Source organism: Pteropus medius, unplaced genomic scaffold, assembly GCF_902729225.1.
Source record: "Pteropus medius unplaced genomic scaffold, Ma_sr-lr_union100, whole genome shotgun sequence".
Lineage (NCBI taxonomy): Eukaryota > Metazoa > Chordata > Mammalia > Chiroptera > Pteropodidae > Pteropus > Pteropus medius.
Window position 1 is genome coordinate 1,108,167 of NW_024352839.1, and position 14,088 is coordinate 1,122,254.

The following is a 14,088-nucleotide window of genomic DNA, read 5'->3' on the forward strand; positions in this document are numbered from 1 at the left end:
GAGGTGAAAATTAGTTCTGGGGGAGCAACAAAAAAAATCTTACGATGGTTTGCAACTTTCCAAAGGACCGCACTCATAAATAGATATAGAGTATTTGTTGTATTAAAATTTCATGGGCAGAAAGGGGAAGGTGTTGAGTAGGAAAAAATATATAAAAAGACTCTTTACCAGACAATGATACAAAGATGAAACAGTGCTTTAGCTAACGTTGAGCAGCTTTTGGAGTTCACTGTGAGTCAGGTGCCCAATTGTTAGCTCTCTTTTGCCGCAAAAATTCAATTCCTTTGACCTCTGTCTTGGGAGATCCAACCTGGTTTGACCTTTTCTTGTACCTGTAGAACTTCCACTGGTCCCTGCCATCCCTTCACACCTGCTGGGAGATTTACAACTGCTTACTCTGCCAAATGGCGAGAATGAATGATGTACCACCTCTCTACCAATCTCCTTTCTCTGCTCAGAGGGGCACAGGGCAGCAGTCCCGGCACACACTCTCCACTCTCTGAGCACACCTGTCCCTTGGTTTTGAGAGACATGAAAAACCTCTATCATGTTCCCCTCACTGCCACCCGGACAATTGCCCCAGACTCTGGCGACTTTTCATCCTCTCCACCCCCTGCCTTTTGCTTATACAGACTGGAGGTGGGGATGTTCTGGGTGATGGTTGGGGGCAGCTAAGCCAGTTAAGCTGCCTCTTATTCCCCTTTATTAACTCTGGGGAAGGGGCCAGACGGTGTTCTCTGTGGCTGACTTTAAAAAGTGGGGTTTTCAACTCCCTCAGCCTTGGGTCCTTGTTGCTGATTCTGGAATCACAGAACTCACTTTTGTTCCATTTGTTCCCACGTCACCTTTGTTCCCTTTCTGAACCACGTAGACCTGTGTTCACACTAACTTCTTAGCAGCCATCAGGCCTGAGTGCTTTGGGACAAACAAACAACTCATGCCTTCATCTCTGCACAGAGATCAGGTCTCTCTCCCTCCACCTGAAACCCGGTCCCCCACGAAGAAGAAAGCAGCTGCTAAATACATTAATATTGAAATTCTTAAAGTTCTGAGGCCAGCCGTTTGCACACAGTAGGTGCACAATAAATGTTTTTGAACTGAAGTTGACTGAGTGCAAAAAGGTACCAGCATTTCTCTGGTTGCCTTGCTGACCAACTGTTTCTCATGAATCACCTGACATTGGAAAAGGAAAAGTTACTAAATGATCATATTTCAATAAAAATAGCTTTTAAGAACATACATCAATCACTGAAGTCAACTGCACTGGCTAATTACCTTAATTTATTTTTTTCAAGAAGCATTAATTTTTTTTGAGTTTTCTTGACTAGGAAGATGTATCAATACAGATAGTCAATCTGCTTTGCATGTAGTTCTGTTTCTCATCGTGGCCTGTTGACATTTGTACTGGACAGACTGCCTCACTGACTGGAATTTGGACTGGGCCTGTGACTGCGCATGACACAAAGCTGGAGGCAGAACAGCAGAGTGGGTGAGCAGCATGGGTTTCAGAGTCAGTCAATTCTAGCTTCCTGTCTTGCTTCAATCACTTACGGGCTATAGGATCACAAGTAAGAGACTTCACCTCTCTGGGCCCATTCCCTTGTTTATAAAATAGAAATAGTAATATTACCTGCCACATGGTTATTGAGAAGGTTGAAGAAGATAACATGACAGGCTTATTCCTTAAGATAGTAGAGGTATTATTTTTACACCTCCAACCCAGATCCTCTCCTAGCATATAGGGATCTCATTGTTTAGCCCCTTTCTTTCAGAGTCTAGGCATTTTATCCTCCCATCCACCGATTCTGTCTGATCCACACACACCATAAGTAACGGAATAAGGAAAGATCATTCTCTTTTGCTGCTATCAAATTTATTTAGGTAATTTTTGTTCTGTAATTTTTCTTAATTGTCTCTAAAAAATCTTAATTTATTGAAAAATAGAAACTTTCTAGAAAAGCCCATGTGAGAGCAGGATACTCCCTTGTGCCTGGAGTCTTGTGTCCCCTACTCCTGATCTGCCAGGTCAGCGGCTCTTAAGACTAGATTCTTCTCCTCTCCTGTCTCAAGTCACCAGGCAACTCCCTCGGACCCTGGACACCGCTCTTAACTCCTCTTTAACCCTCAGAAAAGCACAGGAGCGGGTCTGCTGCCAAGGAGAGCTCATTTTTCTTCAGAGCTCTCTCTCTCTCTCACCTCGACTACTTCCCGGGGCCTATGCCGGAGCATGTGGGGGGATGGGAAAGGAAGGGCAGTGTGGTGAGATCAAGGGATGAGCTTTAATGAGCACATCCTTAAGAAGGCTGGTGCCCACTCTGCCCTGGCCATATCAGTCCCCAGCCTGCTCCTCCCAGGTCCTGCCTGACTTGAGCTAGGAACTGCCCTGTGGATGATATGTCTTTCCGTCTGGCCACTTGACCACCCCCTTCACAGCCCTCCTAGAGTCCACTACCTGTTCTCTGCATTGGACAGCACCTGAAGCTGCCTCTTTCCTTCATGCTTCTCCTTCAGTTCCACCCTGCCCTTTTGCCTCCAAGGGCTCCAGGTCCCAGTCCGCCTCCCCAGTAGCCCTTAGATGTCAGCGTGGAACCTAGATGATGAGAAGTAGTAGACCAGGGGGTCAACACAAGAATTCAGGGTGCTGAGGAGCAGCATGCAACTTCTCCATGCCGGGCACTTGCACCAGATGTAGCCTACAACATGGGACACATTGTAGGGCCCAAAGCAGATGAAGGAGTTGACCAGTGTGGCTGTCGCTAGCCCTGCCACCATTTTCTGATGGCAATGGTTGGCTCCCCTATTGAGCATGCACACCAGGCGGTGTAGCAGTAGCTGGCGATGGATGATAGGGTTACCCCAAAAAGGACCACAGCCATCTTCAGCTGGCCAAGAGAATGGCCAGCTGGTCCTCCTGGAATTCCAGGTAGCAGGTGCCTTTGGTACCCTGACTGCAGGAGGAGTTCCTCAAGAATTCGGTGATGTAGGCCACGCTGCAGAGCTCAGCGGCCAGGAGCCAGCAGGCCCCCTTGGCCATGCCAGCTTGTCCCAGCCTTGGCCAGGCCTTGTACCACAGCAGGTAGGCCACACTCAGGAAGCGCTTGATGCTCACAGCTTCCAGGAAAAGGGAAGCGAGATAAATGGTGGTAAAGAAGAGGAATCTGGAGAAAGGGAAGAAGATGAAGGTCAGGGGCCAGCGCATGCCGTTGGCTGCCTCCACCATGTGGAACAGCAGGAAGAGCAGCAGGAGCAGGAGCAGGTCCGAGAGGGTCAGATTCAGCAAGAATGCGTCCATGTCCACTGGGTGGTGTTGCAGCTTGCCCACGAAGATCACCAGGGATACCAGGTTGAGGGAGAGTCCCACAGGAAGGTGAAGAGGTACTGGTTTGTGTCCATGGTGATGGCCACTGTGGGGGGGTGGGGCGGAGAGAGAGAGAGAGAGAGAGAGAGAGAGTGAGAGAGAGAGAGAGAGAGAAGGTGGTAATGAGGGAATCTTGCACCAGCAGCATCTCAATATCCACAGAGAACATTGTCACCACCCCACTTCCCTCATGCCCCTGATGCTTCCTGCTTGTCTTCTGTTTCTTCTCCCAGTAAGCAAACACCAGGGCATCCTTTCACATAGCCCCTTAGGACCCCGCGATCACCTGCTTCTTTGAGAACCCAAGAGCTCTGCCTCTCAGCTCCTCCAGAACAAGTGCAGTTAGCTATTTATCTGGCAGAACCGACTAAGATCTGACAGTGCCCATAACATCACTAGCTGCTCAGCAATGGCACAAAAGATTCCTTTAGCTCTGTTAGCAGAGCTTCACCATGTGCAAAATGAGGAACAAATTCCACAGCTGCAGACTTTGCTCCTAGGACAGCCTAGGATGCCCTAACCAGGCTGGATGGAGCAAGCTTCATCTTTCCCTTCCTGATCCTTCACCTGCACTTTATCTGCTCCTCTAGAAAGGCACTCATCCAGTTTGCTTTGTAAGGGCAGATAGCACTATGCTGTGATGGGGAGCGTGGGCTCAGGAGCCAGAGGCCCAGGTTCAATGCTGGCTCAGTCACTTATTAACTCTGATGTGGGGCAAGTGACTTAAACTCTCTGAATCTCTGCTTTCTCAACTGTAAAACGGAGATAATCATAGTACCAGTCTCATAGGGTTGTTGTATAGATTAAAGCATTAATACATATCAAATGCTTAGAATGGAGCCTAGCATGTTACAGTGAGCACTTAACAGATGTTAGCTGCCATCATCCCAGTCACTTGTGTGGGCTTGTATCTGGGGTAGTCATAATAATAATAACAATAATAATAATAATAATAATAATAAAACAACAACGATATTAACAATGATGATGATGGTGATGATATTAGCAGCTACCTTTAAGCAGGCACATAATCCATAGCAGATACTCTGCTTCTCAGGGCATCTCATTATGTCTTAAAATCCTTATGCCTCACAGTGTGGAAGAGACTTGCTCCAGGTAACACAACTTGCTAAGGTATCACCACCAGAGTTCAAACGCAAGTGCTGTCCAGCTTCAGAGATTATTTATTTATTCATCCAAATATTTACGAAACACAATGAGATACCATTTCAGTCACACCCCACTGGAATTGCTGTGAACCCCAAATCAGATGATACCAAGTGTTGGCTACCCAAGTAGCCATTCCTCCAAGATGTGAGGAATGGGAATCCTTACACATTGCTGCCAAGAATGGAAAGTGGCGGAGTCACTTTGGAAAGCAGTCTGATAATTTCTTAAAAAGGCAAACATAAATTCACCTTGTGACCCAATTCTACTATAGGTATCTAAGAGAAATGAAAATGCATGTCCATATGAAGTCTTGCTCATAAATGTTCAAATAGCATTAGCCATAATAGCCAAAAAGTGGGACCTTCACCTGGTGGTCCATCAGCTAGTGCATGAATAAACCAGGTGGCATATCCATACAACGGAACATTATTTGGCAATAAAAGAGAAAGAAATGCCCAAATGTGCTATAACATGAGTGAACCTCAAAAACTTTATACTCAGCGAAACAAGCCAGACATAACAGGCCATGTATTGTGTGTTTTCATTTATATGAAATGTCCAGAATAGGCAAATTTATAGAGACAGCAAGTAGATTACTGGCTCCCTGAGGATTGGGAATAGAAATGGGATTAACTATAAATGAACATGAGGGATCTTACTGGGGTGATGAAAATGTCCTAAACTGGATTATAGTGATAGTGGCACACCTCAGTAAATGTACTAAAAATCCTTGAACTGTACACTTAAAATAGGTGGATTTTATCATATGTAAATTTTATCTCAAATAAGTCGTTAAAAGTACAGCAGTGAACCAAACAGAGTTTTTGCTGTCATGGTGCTTACCTTTGGTGGTGAGGGTAGGGGACTAAGGGGTGGGAGAATGGTAAAGACATCAGTGATGCAGAGACAGAGACCCACTGGAGGAAACATTGCAGGCAAGAGGAATGGCGAGTGCACAGGCTTAACCTACTGTGGGAAGTGGTGGCAGAAGGTTTAGGGCTCAAGGAGTGAGGGTCAGGAGAGGATGTTGGGGGCAGATTATGAAAGTCCCATGGTCCCCGGGGAGGAACTGAAATCTCCCCTACGCCGAGGAGTCACAAGTAACTGGAAGATGTGGCCTAGTGGCAGTTGCCCCAGAGCAGTGGGAGAGAGAGTGGTTCCCAGCACTGTGGGAGGGGCAGTGGGGCTGCCTGGGCTTTTGTGAGAATTCTCTGGTGCCTGCACTGCACAGGGAGGAATCTAGTTGCTGGCTGCCACAAAGCCTCAGGAAAGCAGCTTAATTTCTCTGGCCTGTTTCCATATGTATAAAACAAGTAATAAACTTTCTTTAGAGGGCTGTTGTGAGCATTCGTTCATTCAACAAACATTTACTGAGAGCCTACTGTGTGTTAGGCTCTCTTTTAGGTGCCGGAGCTATATCAGCAAATTAAACAGAATTCCTGGCCCTTGGAGACATTTAAGCATGAGAGAAGATAATCTATTTAACCAGTTTGCACCCACTGGACACGTAGCTACCACCCTTAGGTGCTTCTATACGTTCATGGCATTATTGCCATTAAAGCAACGTGTCTGCTTCCTATACCCAGCCTCGTCAGAGCAGATGCCCAGGGTCTATCTCTGTCGCAGCCACTGTCCTCTGCCTGCTCTCTCGTGGGTTCAGGGTGCCACAATTCACCTTTGAAAACTGGACCCCTAGGACAGGTATTAACTCAATACCCCAAGTCTTGCAAATGTCCCCCGACCCTTGGGGGTTCTGTTTTGAAGGATCGCATTCCATATCTACCCCTTCTTTGCCTTGGGCAAATTTCTTCACCAGCAAAATCAGGATGATAATGGTACCTGGCTTCAGAACTGTAGCTAATTCACTCAGTGCCTTTGTGCAAATTAGGACGAGTTACCTCCTCCAGGCAAGCACGTCCCACTGTGCACCAAGGTGCGCTGTTTGAGGAGTGGATGGCGTCTTTACTCAGATTAGAATAAGATGTTGCTTCTCCTGGATGGAGGAGGCCCCAAGCCAGGCACCTGGCCTGGTGAGCAAAGCACAGGCTAGAATTTAGTCAATGTTTGCCTCTGCCTGACACCCTCATACAGGGAACAACTTGCCCATCTGTACAGAAGCTGCGTGGCTAAATCAAAGGATTGTGTGAGGATGAAATGAGGCAGCAACACTTGTAAAGTGCTTGGCATGGTGACTGTCACGTATTAGTGACTCTGTATTTGTTTGCGACCATTCGTGGTGTTGCTAGTGTTTTCCCCTCCGGGCTGAAGCATTCCTCCCAACTTCCTGTTCACAGTTCTAATGCTGCCCCCTTGTGAGCTCCAGATGGTATTGCAGCGTCATTATTTGCCTCCTGCCTCCTCTCATTCAGATATTAAAATATTCTTTCCCAGGAAATGATTTCGAATTAGTATCTCCCAAAGTGTATCATCAGAGTGGCAGTTCCTCTAAATTAGAAGCAAACCTTCCTCCTCCTTCCCCACAGTGAAAGACCTCTGCGCATAGAACACTGGCTGACAGGCAGGTAAGGACCGAGGAGAGGCAGAGGTGGGAGGAGGTGTTGCTGCTCAGTGTGCAGAGGCAAATTTACCTTTCTCCTGCGACCCAGCTCCTGGCCTTCATTCTTCTTTCTGACTGGGGTGCAGTCTTGCCAAGCTCAGTTCTTCGCGTAAGTGGCTCCGGGAGTGTCCCCAGGCAAGGCTGCCCTGCAGTTCCTTTGGAGCAGTCCCCACCAGGGTCCTGGAGAAGCAGCCCTGCTCTCCTGCTGCGTGTCCCTCCCCCGCCAGCAGTGGCTACTACTTCTGAGAAGTACCCCCTTTTGTTCTTGCCACACATGATGTCCCCCGGCCAGGCCCCCGTCCCAAGTAGCCAGTCACCAATGGGTTGAGCACGACGCTCCAAGCACCTGTGAGGAGCCCCAGCTTCCGCCAGCAGCCTCCCAAGTCGGGGTGCAGGAAGCCGGCCACATTGGAGGCATTGTAGGGTCCCAAGCAGAGCAGCAGCGTGAGTAGGGCCCCACCAGCCACCCAGGCTGCTCTTAGCTTTCGTCTGTGGCTCAGGCCTGAGCTGGCCAGTGCCCGGAGGCAGCCCACATAGCAGAAGGCCGTGATGATCAGGGGCAGAAAGAAGAGCAGAAGAGAGAGGCTGAGGCGAGCAGGGCCCGCCGAGGCTGGGTCCCAGGCCTCCAGGCAGACTGGAGAGCCATTGACTGGCGTATTGATGCCTAGGGAGCTGGTAGTATTGTCCATCCAGCCTCCTGGTGCCTCCAACCCAAAGACCAGCCCCAGGTGACAGAGGACAAGGGCCCATATGGCCACACACACGCCCCAGGAATAACAGGGCCTCCGGGCAGCTTGGTACCCCAAGGGGAAAGCAGCTCCTAGGTAGCGGCCGACACTCAGGGCAGCCAGGAAGCCACCGCCAGCATAGAGTGGAGCAAAGTGGGCCAGGGCAAAGACAGGACAGAGCAGGGCTGGCAGAGGCCAGGTTCCAGCAGACAGGGACTCCACCGCCTTCAGGGGCAGGGAGGCTGCCAGCAGGAGGTCCGAGCAGCTTAGGTGAAGGGCATAGACAAGGCTGGGGGTGAGGTGAAGCCGTGCGCGGGCCACGGCACTCCAGATGGCCAGGATGTTGAGCGGGAAGCCCAGCGCAAAGGCGGCCACATAGAGAGCGAAGGAGAGCTGCGGGGGCAGGTGCATGGGGCCTGGAGGCTTCCTCAGCTCCTGTGCTCGCTCGTTCCCTGTCTTCAGGTTGTGGGCCTGGGGAGGGGGTCTCCTGGAGTCACAAACTGGTCCCAGCACTGCTCAGGGTATTCGAAGCCACCTGGAGACGGAGGCCCATCGAGGGAGGTGGCAGCCAGTTAGCCGTGGAGCCTGGACGAGAAGAGAGACTGCTAACCTCCAGTCCTCTGCTTTCTTTGCACGATATCTCCTCTTAAAAATGAAGAGCGTGATCGTAGAGTAACAGAGGACAGAATGAAAGCATGCAGGTCCCAGAACAGGGAGGGCTGCTTGATTTCTGAGACTCTGGGGACAGAAGAGGTAGAAAGAATTAAAATCAGAGTTGGGCCTGACGGTATGTGTTTTTCTAAGGAATAGAAGTTAGAATCCTTCTTTCATTCCCCTCCCTCGCAATTCTCTGGAAAGATAACGGGCTGCTCCCCCTAAGGGAAGAGCCTGCCCAGCAGTGGGGGTGTAGTGGTGGTGACAACTTTTAGCCAAGAGAAGGAGAAGTTGGGGTTGGGTAGGGTGGAGGTTGTGGCAGGTGGAGGGTATCCCCAGGGGAGAGGCCAAGGGAAGCCAGTTCCCGTCACATCACTGAGAATGACCTTAGTTGACTTCAAGGGCACCCTAAGCAGGGGGATGAGGAGTCTGGGAAGTAATTGGTGGAGAGAGGAGCCACAGGAAGAGGGACTCACCTCTTGGCGCTGCCAGACGTCTCTGAGGGAGGACAGGCTGAGGCAGGGAGCCCGAGATGGGCAGTGAGCCGGAAAGGGGAGAAGGGCGGGTGGCAGGGCCATTAGCCCGCGGCACTAGCAGCCTGGGTGAACAGCTAATGGGGCCTCTCCTGCTGGAGCTGAGGCCAGACTGGAAGGAGGTGAGGGTTCACGATGACGTGAACACAGAAAGGGGAGAGGGCAGAAATGTGGGCTCTTTCTGGGTAGAGCGCCTAGTCAGCAGCTTGGAGGAGCAGGGTCGGTGGGATAACCAGAACACAGCTTTATCCCCTACCCAGCTTCTTCAAACCTACCCTGGAGCCAAGTGTTCCCTACTCCCGGAGAAGCTCTTGGGCAGGCCCCAGGCCTCCAGAATGTTTAAGTCACCCGCACTGTCTCCACTTGGTCACTGGTATGTGGGGTAATGAGATAACTGTTCCCAGGTAGGTCACAGGCCCTCCCTGACATGCACAGGTGTGGGCACTTGTGTCCAGGTGAGCACTCCTCTATGTTCTCTCTCCTTTCCCCCTCTGGCTTTATGACACTGGTTTCTGACTCTTCCAGCGTTGGCAACAAGGGGAGGAGAGACAGGGACAAACGAGGTTTCATTTGGCAGCACTGCAGTAATCGGGCTGTCTCCACTCGGCCTGTCTGGGCTGTGTGGATGTCAGAGGGGACTCCTCCCTAGGCACTTGTGGGGACATTGGCCGGCACTCACTGAGGCACAGGGCGTGCCCCAGCTGGTTGCTTAGCTTTCTTCTCTCAGCCTCTGGGGATTCACACACTTACTTACCTCCTGCTGGGTTCACCTGCCCTTCCAGGAGGAGCTCAGTGAGATTTAAAATGGCCCAAATCTGTCTCTGTAGTCGTTGGTCTGTCAGTCTCTGACTGAGCATGTGTCTCCCTATCTGTCTATCTCTCTCTCATTCTCTCTCTCTGATGCCTCAAACTGACAACACAGTTTTCTTGGGTATGTGTGTCAGTCACCGGGCCTATGCCCCTCCCAAATTCCAAGTCACCCTAAACAAGTAAATTAGCTTCTTTGGGTGGTTTTCTGAGAGTGCTTCTCACCAGGCTGAGTCAGGTGGGGGCAGCATATCAACAAGTGCCTCCAAAGAAATAATCTACATTTTTTTTTTCTACATCAGTCACTAAATTGGTTCCTGGTCCCCTCCCTTCCATGTCCCAGATATGTGGTCCACCTCCCTAAGAATGTAGAAGAAATTGCCACCTGTTTTTCAGTATTTTCTCTTTGGGAAACACTGACGAACTGACTGAACCAAGGGAAAAATCAAGAGGCCATTTCACCTCCTGTAACAAGCATTTGGGAGAAGAGCAAAGTCGGGCATGCAAGGAGACATCAGACCGTCAGGATCTCTGCTTCAGCCCTGCAGACCTGGCGGTTCAGGTCTCCGACCAGTGCCGCCTCCTGAGAGGGCCTTCCTTGATCCCTCCATCCAACCAGGCCCCTCCCCTGCTCCAGTCCCTCTGTGTTTATTCAGAGCACTCACAGCTCGGGACATCAGATTCTCTGGCTCCTCTGCTAGAATGTTGGTCAGTGAGGGCAAAGATTTCTGTCTGCTTTGTCCACTGCTTGTTGCACACGTAATAGGGGGTTCAGAGAGTTGAATGAATGGTCAACTGTTTGGGCCCTGGGAGGGCGGTGAGATCTGGGGCTGGGGAGAGGGCTGCCTGTGGTCTAGAATCTCCGGCCCCAGAGCTTCCCAGCCACCTGCTGTGCATATTGCAGCGGTGCCTGTTGATGGCCACATCTCTTGGTCAATTGGTCATGAAGTAGATTTATGTCAACAGCTGGGCTCAGGGACAGGGTGGGAAGGCATCACAGGTTGCCAGGGAGCCTGTGCCAGGCCTTATCAGGCTCAGGGCTGCCTTCGGCTCCTTCAAGGGGACCCCACTCTAAAACCTTTTGGGCACCCTAGATTAGAGATCTCCAAATTAGGACTATGTCTTATCTTTTTTGACACCCCAGTAACTGGCTCTGTGCTGGAAGCATTAACAGGTGCTCAGTAAATGTTGGCTGAATGAATGGTTGAATAAGACTGGACCTCATTTTCAATACACAATCTCCCCCGCCGCAAACCTTTCCCTTCTCATTTAAGCCTTTCTTAAAAGTCTCCCCTTCCTCCAGAAAAGCAGATAGTGCCCTCACAGGAAATCAAACTGGGGAAGAAGTGAATTGATGAGGAATCAATGCCTCACTCTCAGAATTCTGAGGATGACCAGAACCTCGTCTTCTCTTAGAGAGGGTTCTAGTATCGAGCAGATGGGAAAGAAGGGCAAGAAAAGAAGGTGGCACTTTCGAAGCACCCACCACAGGCCAAGAATTTTACGGTCCTCTTCTGGCTGATTGATTAGCCACATATTCCTGCCCCAACGGAGAATACGCCTTAGGCCATCGGCAGAAGCAGGAGAATGGGTGCAGAGAGATCAAACCTGAGAAGTGGAGGGGAAGCTGAAGGGACCAGCTGGGAAGTCGGAATCAGTAAACATAAGAAGGAACTGGTTGGGGTGACAGTGGAAGGCAGAAAAGCTATGACAACTGGCCTTCCAGAAGCTCTTAGCTGTGAATTGTGAAAGAACTTGGCAGGGTCAATTTTGAGAATAGCTGTCAGTAAAGAATTGGCTTTCTCTTTTTACTTTCTTCAAAAGATGCAAATAAGATGAGAATTTGGTTTTTAGGGACTTTCGGCTATTATGTAAGACTTATGCATCACTTCCTATCTTGAACTAGCTGCACAGTAGCTAGTGGCGTCTCCATTTTAGAAGAAGAAACCAAGGTTCAGATAAGCTGGTGAACTTTTCCCACAGTCGCTGGGCTAGTCAAGTAGAAGAGTCAGTCTCAGAGTCAGACCCAGCGCACGCTTTGCCAAAAGAGAACAAAGTCTCCAATCTGCTGATTTGATCCTGAAGTTACCTGGACTCTTTTCCCTTCTCCCCAGGCCCCATGGTGCCTCCTCCATGTTCTCATCCCACTCTGATTCCACAGACTGGAAATAGCTCACTGGTTTTTCAAAGTGCTATCTTAGCCATTTTTATTGTGCAGCTCCGTGTTCGTCACATGTTTGTCCACATGGGTGTATGTCTCAGACCCCGAGGCCTCTGAGGGTGGGGCTGCAGCGGTGTGAGCCCCTCCATGGAATGCCTCGCTGGCAGGTAGAGGAGAAACCAGCATGAGGCAGTGCCTCTTTCTACTTCATTTCTGTCCCTTTCTCTGGGTTTTGCCCCAAAGGTAGAAATTAGGCATAAGATTAGTGAGTGGGGTTATCTGAATGGGACGGGGCGGGAGGGTGTCAGGGGATGGGGAGGGAAAGAATAAAAACTAGGGACAAAGCTGATCCCAGCAGGGACACGGCCAGCTGGGCATGAGGTTTTGGAGAGGGTGGGTAGAGACAGATGGCTGGGAGGGGCAGGGAATTTGTCCAGTGCATGCGAGGTGTTTAGATGAGTTTCTGGGTGGGAAGGAGAGTGGGAAAAGGCCAGCGGCAGGCCTTTTGGACAGTTGGCGTTACCAATGCTGAGAAGGAAGACTATCTCGGGGCCATGCCCAAATCTCTGTAGTGACCGGGGGTGCAGTAATTGTGTGTGTGTGTGTGTGCAGGTAGTAGGGGAGGCCAGCAAGGGAAAGCCCCATGACTGGACTCCTGCAACCCCTCGGCACTTCCGCCTCAGCCCATTTGCAGGTCAGCGTTTGAGGGTCACATATTCCACCCCTTCGTGGTCCAGAGGCCGCCCCCCAGCCCCAAAATGAACCAGCTCCGAGTAATGTATCTCCTCGTCTTCTGGAACATCTGGAGTCACATTCTCATAGTCGCCCTGAGAAAGGTACATTGTGGTCAGCTTGGCCTCACGGTCACCAGCCTCCCACCATCTGCTTTCTCTGCCCACTCTCTCCTTGACTCCACTGGGGGCTTAAGAGCCTGAGCAGGAGTCCTCTTGTCCAGAAACTGGCTGCTGTTGGCATCTCAAACTGGGAGGTGCCTGCCCTGGCTCTGACCACAGCTGGGCCTCAGCAACCTTCCCACCGCCCAGCTTTTGCCACCACTGAGTCCACCCAAGTCTCCTCATCTGGCCCCACTCCCCCACCTTCCATAGCCCTGCCTTCTTACCACCTGACGCTTGTGCACCACAGAGTAAGTAACTGTATTGTCTCTGTTTAGGGAAAGTCTCGGCACCTCTGAGGTCCCTGCATCTCTGAAAGGAGGGCAAATGGATGACCACAAACGAAGCATTTCTCACAAACCTGCCTCCTTCTTTCAACTTCCCTAGACCCCAAGAGCACCCAGCCTCCCAGCCCCTTACTATAATGCCTAATGCTCACAGTAAGTAGGAGCTAATGTGTCAAATGAGTGGGTGAATGGATGCACCGCACTCTTAACCTGGGCAATAGAGACTGACTGGACACACATGCTCCTGGCTTGGACAGGTCCAATTCCTGAGACCATTACCCACCTAGGGGGAGGGTGTTGTTATGGAGCCGGAATGAGGAAATGGTATATGATGGTGCCTGGCACAGGCTTGGCACAAAGATGGCAGGTGGGACACGAGCTTTTCCTCCCACAGCCCTCCCAGGGTGTGGGTGTCACCCTCCCAGGACCGTCAGTACCCAATCCTTGGCGTGTCATTCTCAGGAAAGTTCAAGACAGCGTAGCTGATGGCGTCTTCCATCACCGGATTGTAGCAGCCCAGGGAGTGGGGGCCTTCCGAAAGGGGGGCCCTTCTAATCTGGGAGAGAGACAAGGTTTCAGCTCTCACCCCTCCTTTCCCGACCCTCGCTCCCTCCCCCTGGCCTCTGGCACCCCAGGCCTCCCCACAGGACTCTTCTCGCCCTGCTTCACTTGGTTTCTTTGCTTGAATTCAGGTCCGCCCTGAATTCCATCTTTCTCCATCCTACCTTTTTATTCCTCACGAAGAAGCTCTGCCCACTGGAATTTTCCTGAAGGCCCTGCTGGCTCTGAATCCTCCTCCAACTAAGAAATAAAGACCCACTCGATGAGTATTAAGGGATGGGAAGAGCCTGTGGCATCGGCAGGCTGAGGCCTATAGGACTGGAGTTGCAAGAATGACCACGGAGAGGGAGGGGGAAGGGAGGAAAAGGAGTGGGAGGGA

General features: G+C 50.7%; 3 protein-coding genes across 24 annotated transcripts in view; all 3 read right to left on the reverse strand.

The window, feature by feature from the left end:
* Positions 1 to 2,448: 2,448 nt before the first annotated feature.
* On the reverse strand, positions 2,449 to 7,248 carry FFAR3 (free fatty acid receptor 3). Its single transcript, XM_039850071.1, is given in 4 exon segments — positions 2,449 to 2,822; positions 2,825 to 2,887; positions 2,890 to 3,404; positions 7,117 to 7,248. Coding segments are annotated over 4 exon segments (984 nt in total). The 5' UTR covers positions 7,149 to 7,248.
* Positions 7,249 to 7,300: 52 nt separating this feature from the next.
* On the reverse strand, positions 7,301 to 9,216 carry FFAR1 (free fatty acid receptor 1). 2 transcript variants are annotated; one of them, XM_039850073.1, is made up of 2 exons: positions 8,944 to 9,216; positions 7,301 to 8,398 (listed from the first exon to the last, which is right to left on the reverse strand). In XM_039850073.1, the coding sequence occupies exon 2, from the start codon at positions 8,222 to 8,224 to the stop codon at positions 7,322 to 7,324; it is 903 nt and encodes a 300-aa protein (XP_039706007.1). In that variant the 5' UTR covers positions 8,225 to 8,398; positions 8,944 to 9,216; the 3' UTR covers positions 7,301 to 7,321. The 2 variants fall into 2 exon arrangements, with proteins under 2 accessions (XP_039706007.1, XP_039706006.1); XM_039850072.1 differs by having other exon boundaries at positions 7,301 to 8,551.
* A 3,401-nt stretch (positions 9,217 to 12,617) lies between these two features.
* CD22 (CD22 molecule) overlaps positions 12,618 to 14,088 on the reverse strand; it is an 11,984-nt gene continuing 10,513 nt past the window's right edge. For all 21 annotated transcript variants that reach the window (XM_039850098.1, XM_039850095.1, XM_039850094.1 and 18 more), the window contains 4 exons: positions 13,874 to 13,949; positions 13,586 to 13,704; positions 13,089 to 13,173; positions 12,618 to 12,795 (listed from right to left, as the gene is read on the reverse strand). In XM_039850098.1, the coding sequence (XP_039706032.1) occupies positions 12,664 to 12,795; positions 13,089 to 13,173; positions 13,586 to 13,704; positions 13,874 to 13,949 (412 nt within the window). In that variant the 3' untranslated portion in view covers positions 12,618 to 12,663. The remainder of the gene's footprint in view (positions 12,796 to 13,088; positions 13,174 to 13,585; positions 13,705 to 13,873; positions 13,950 to 14,088) is intronic.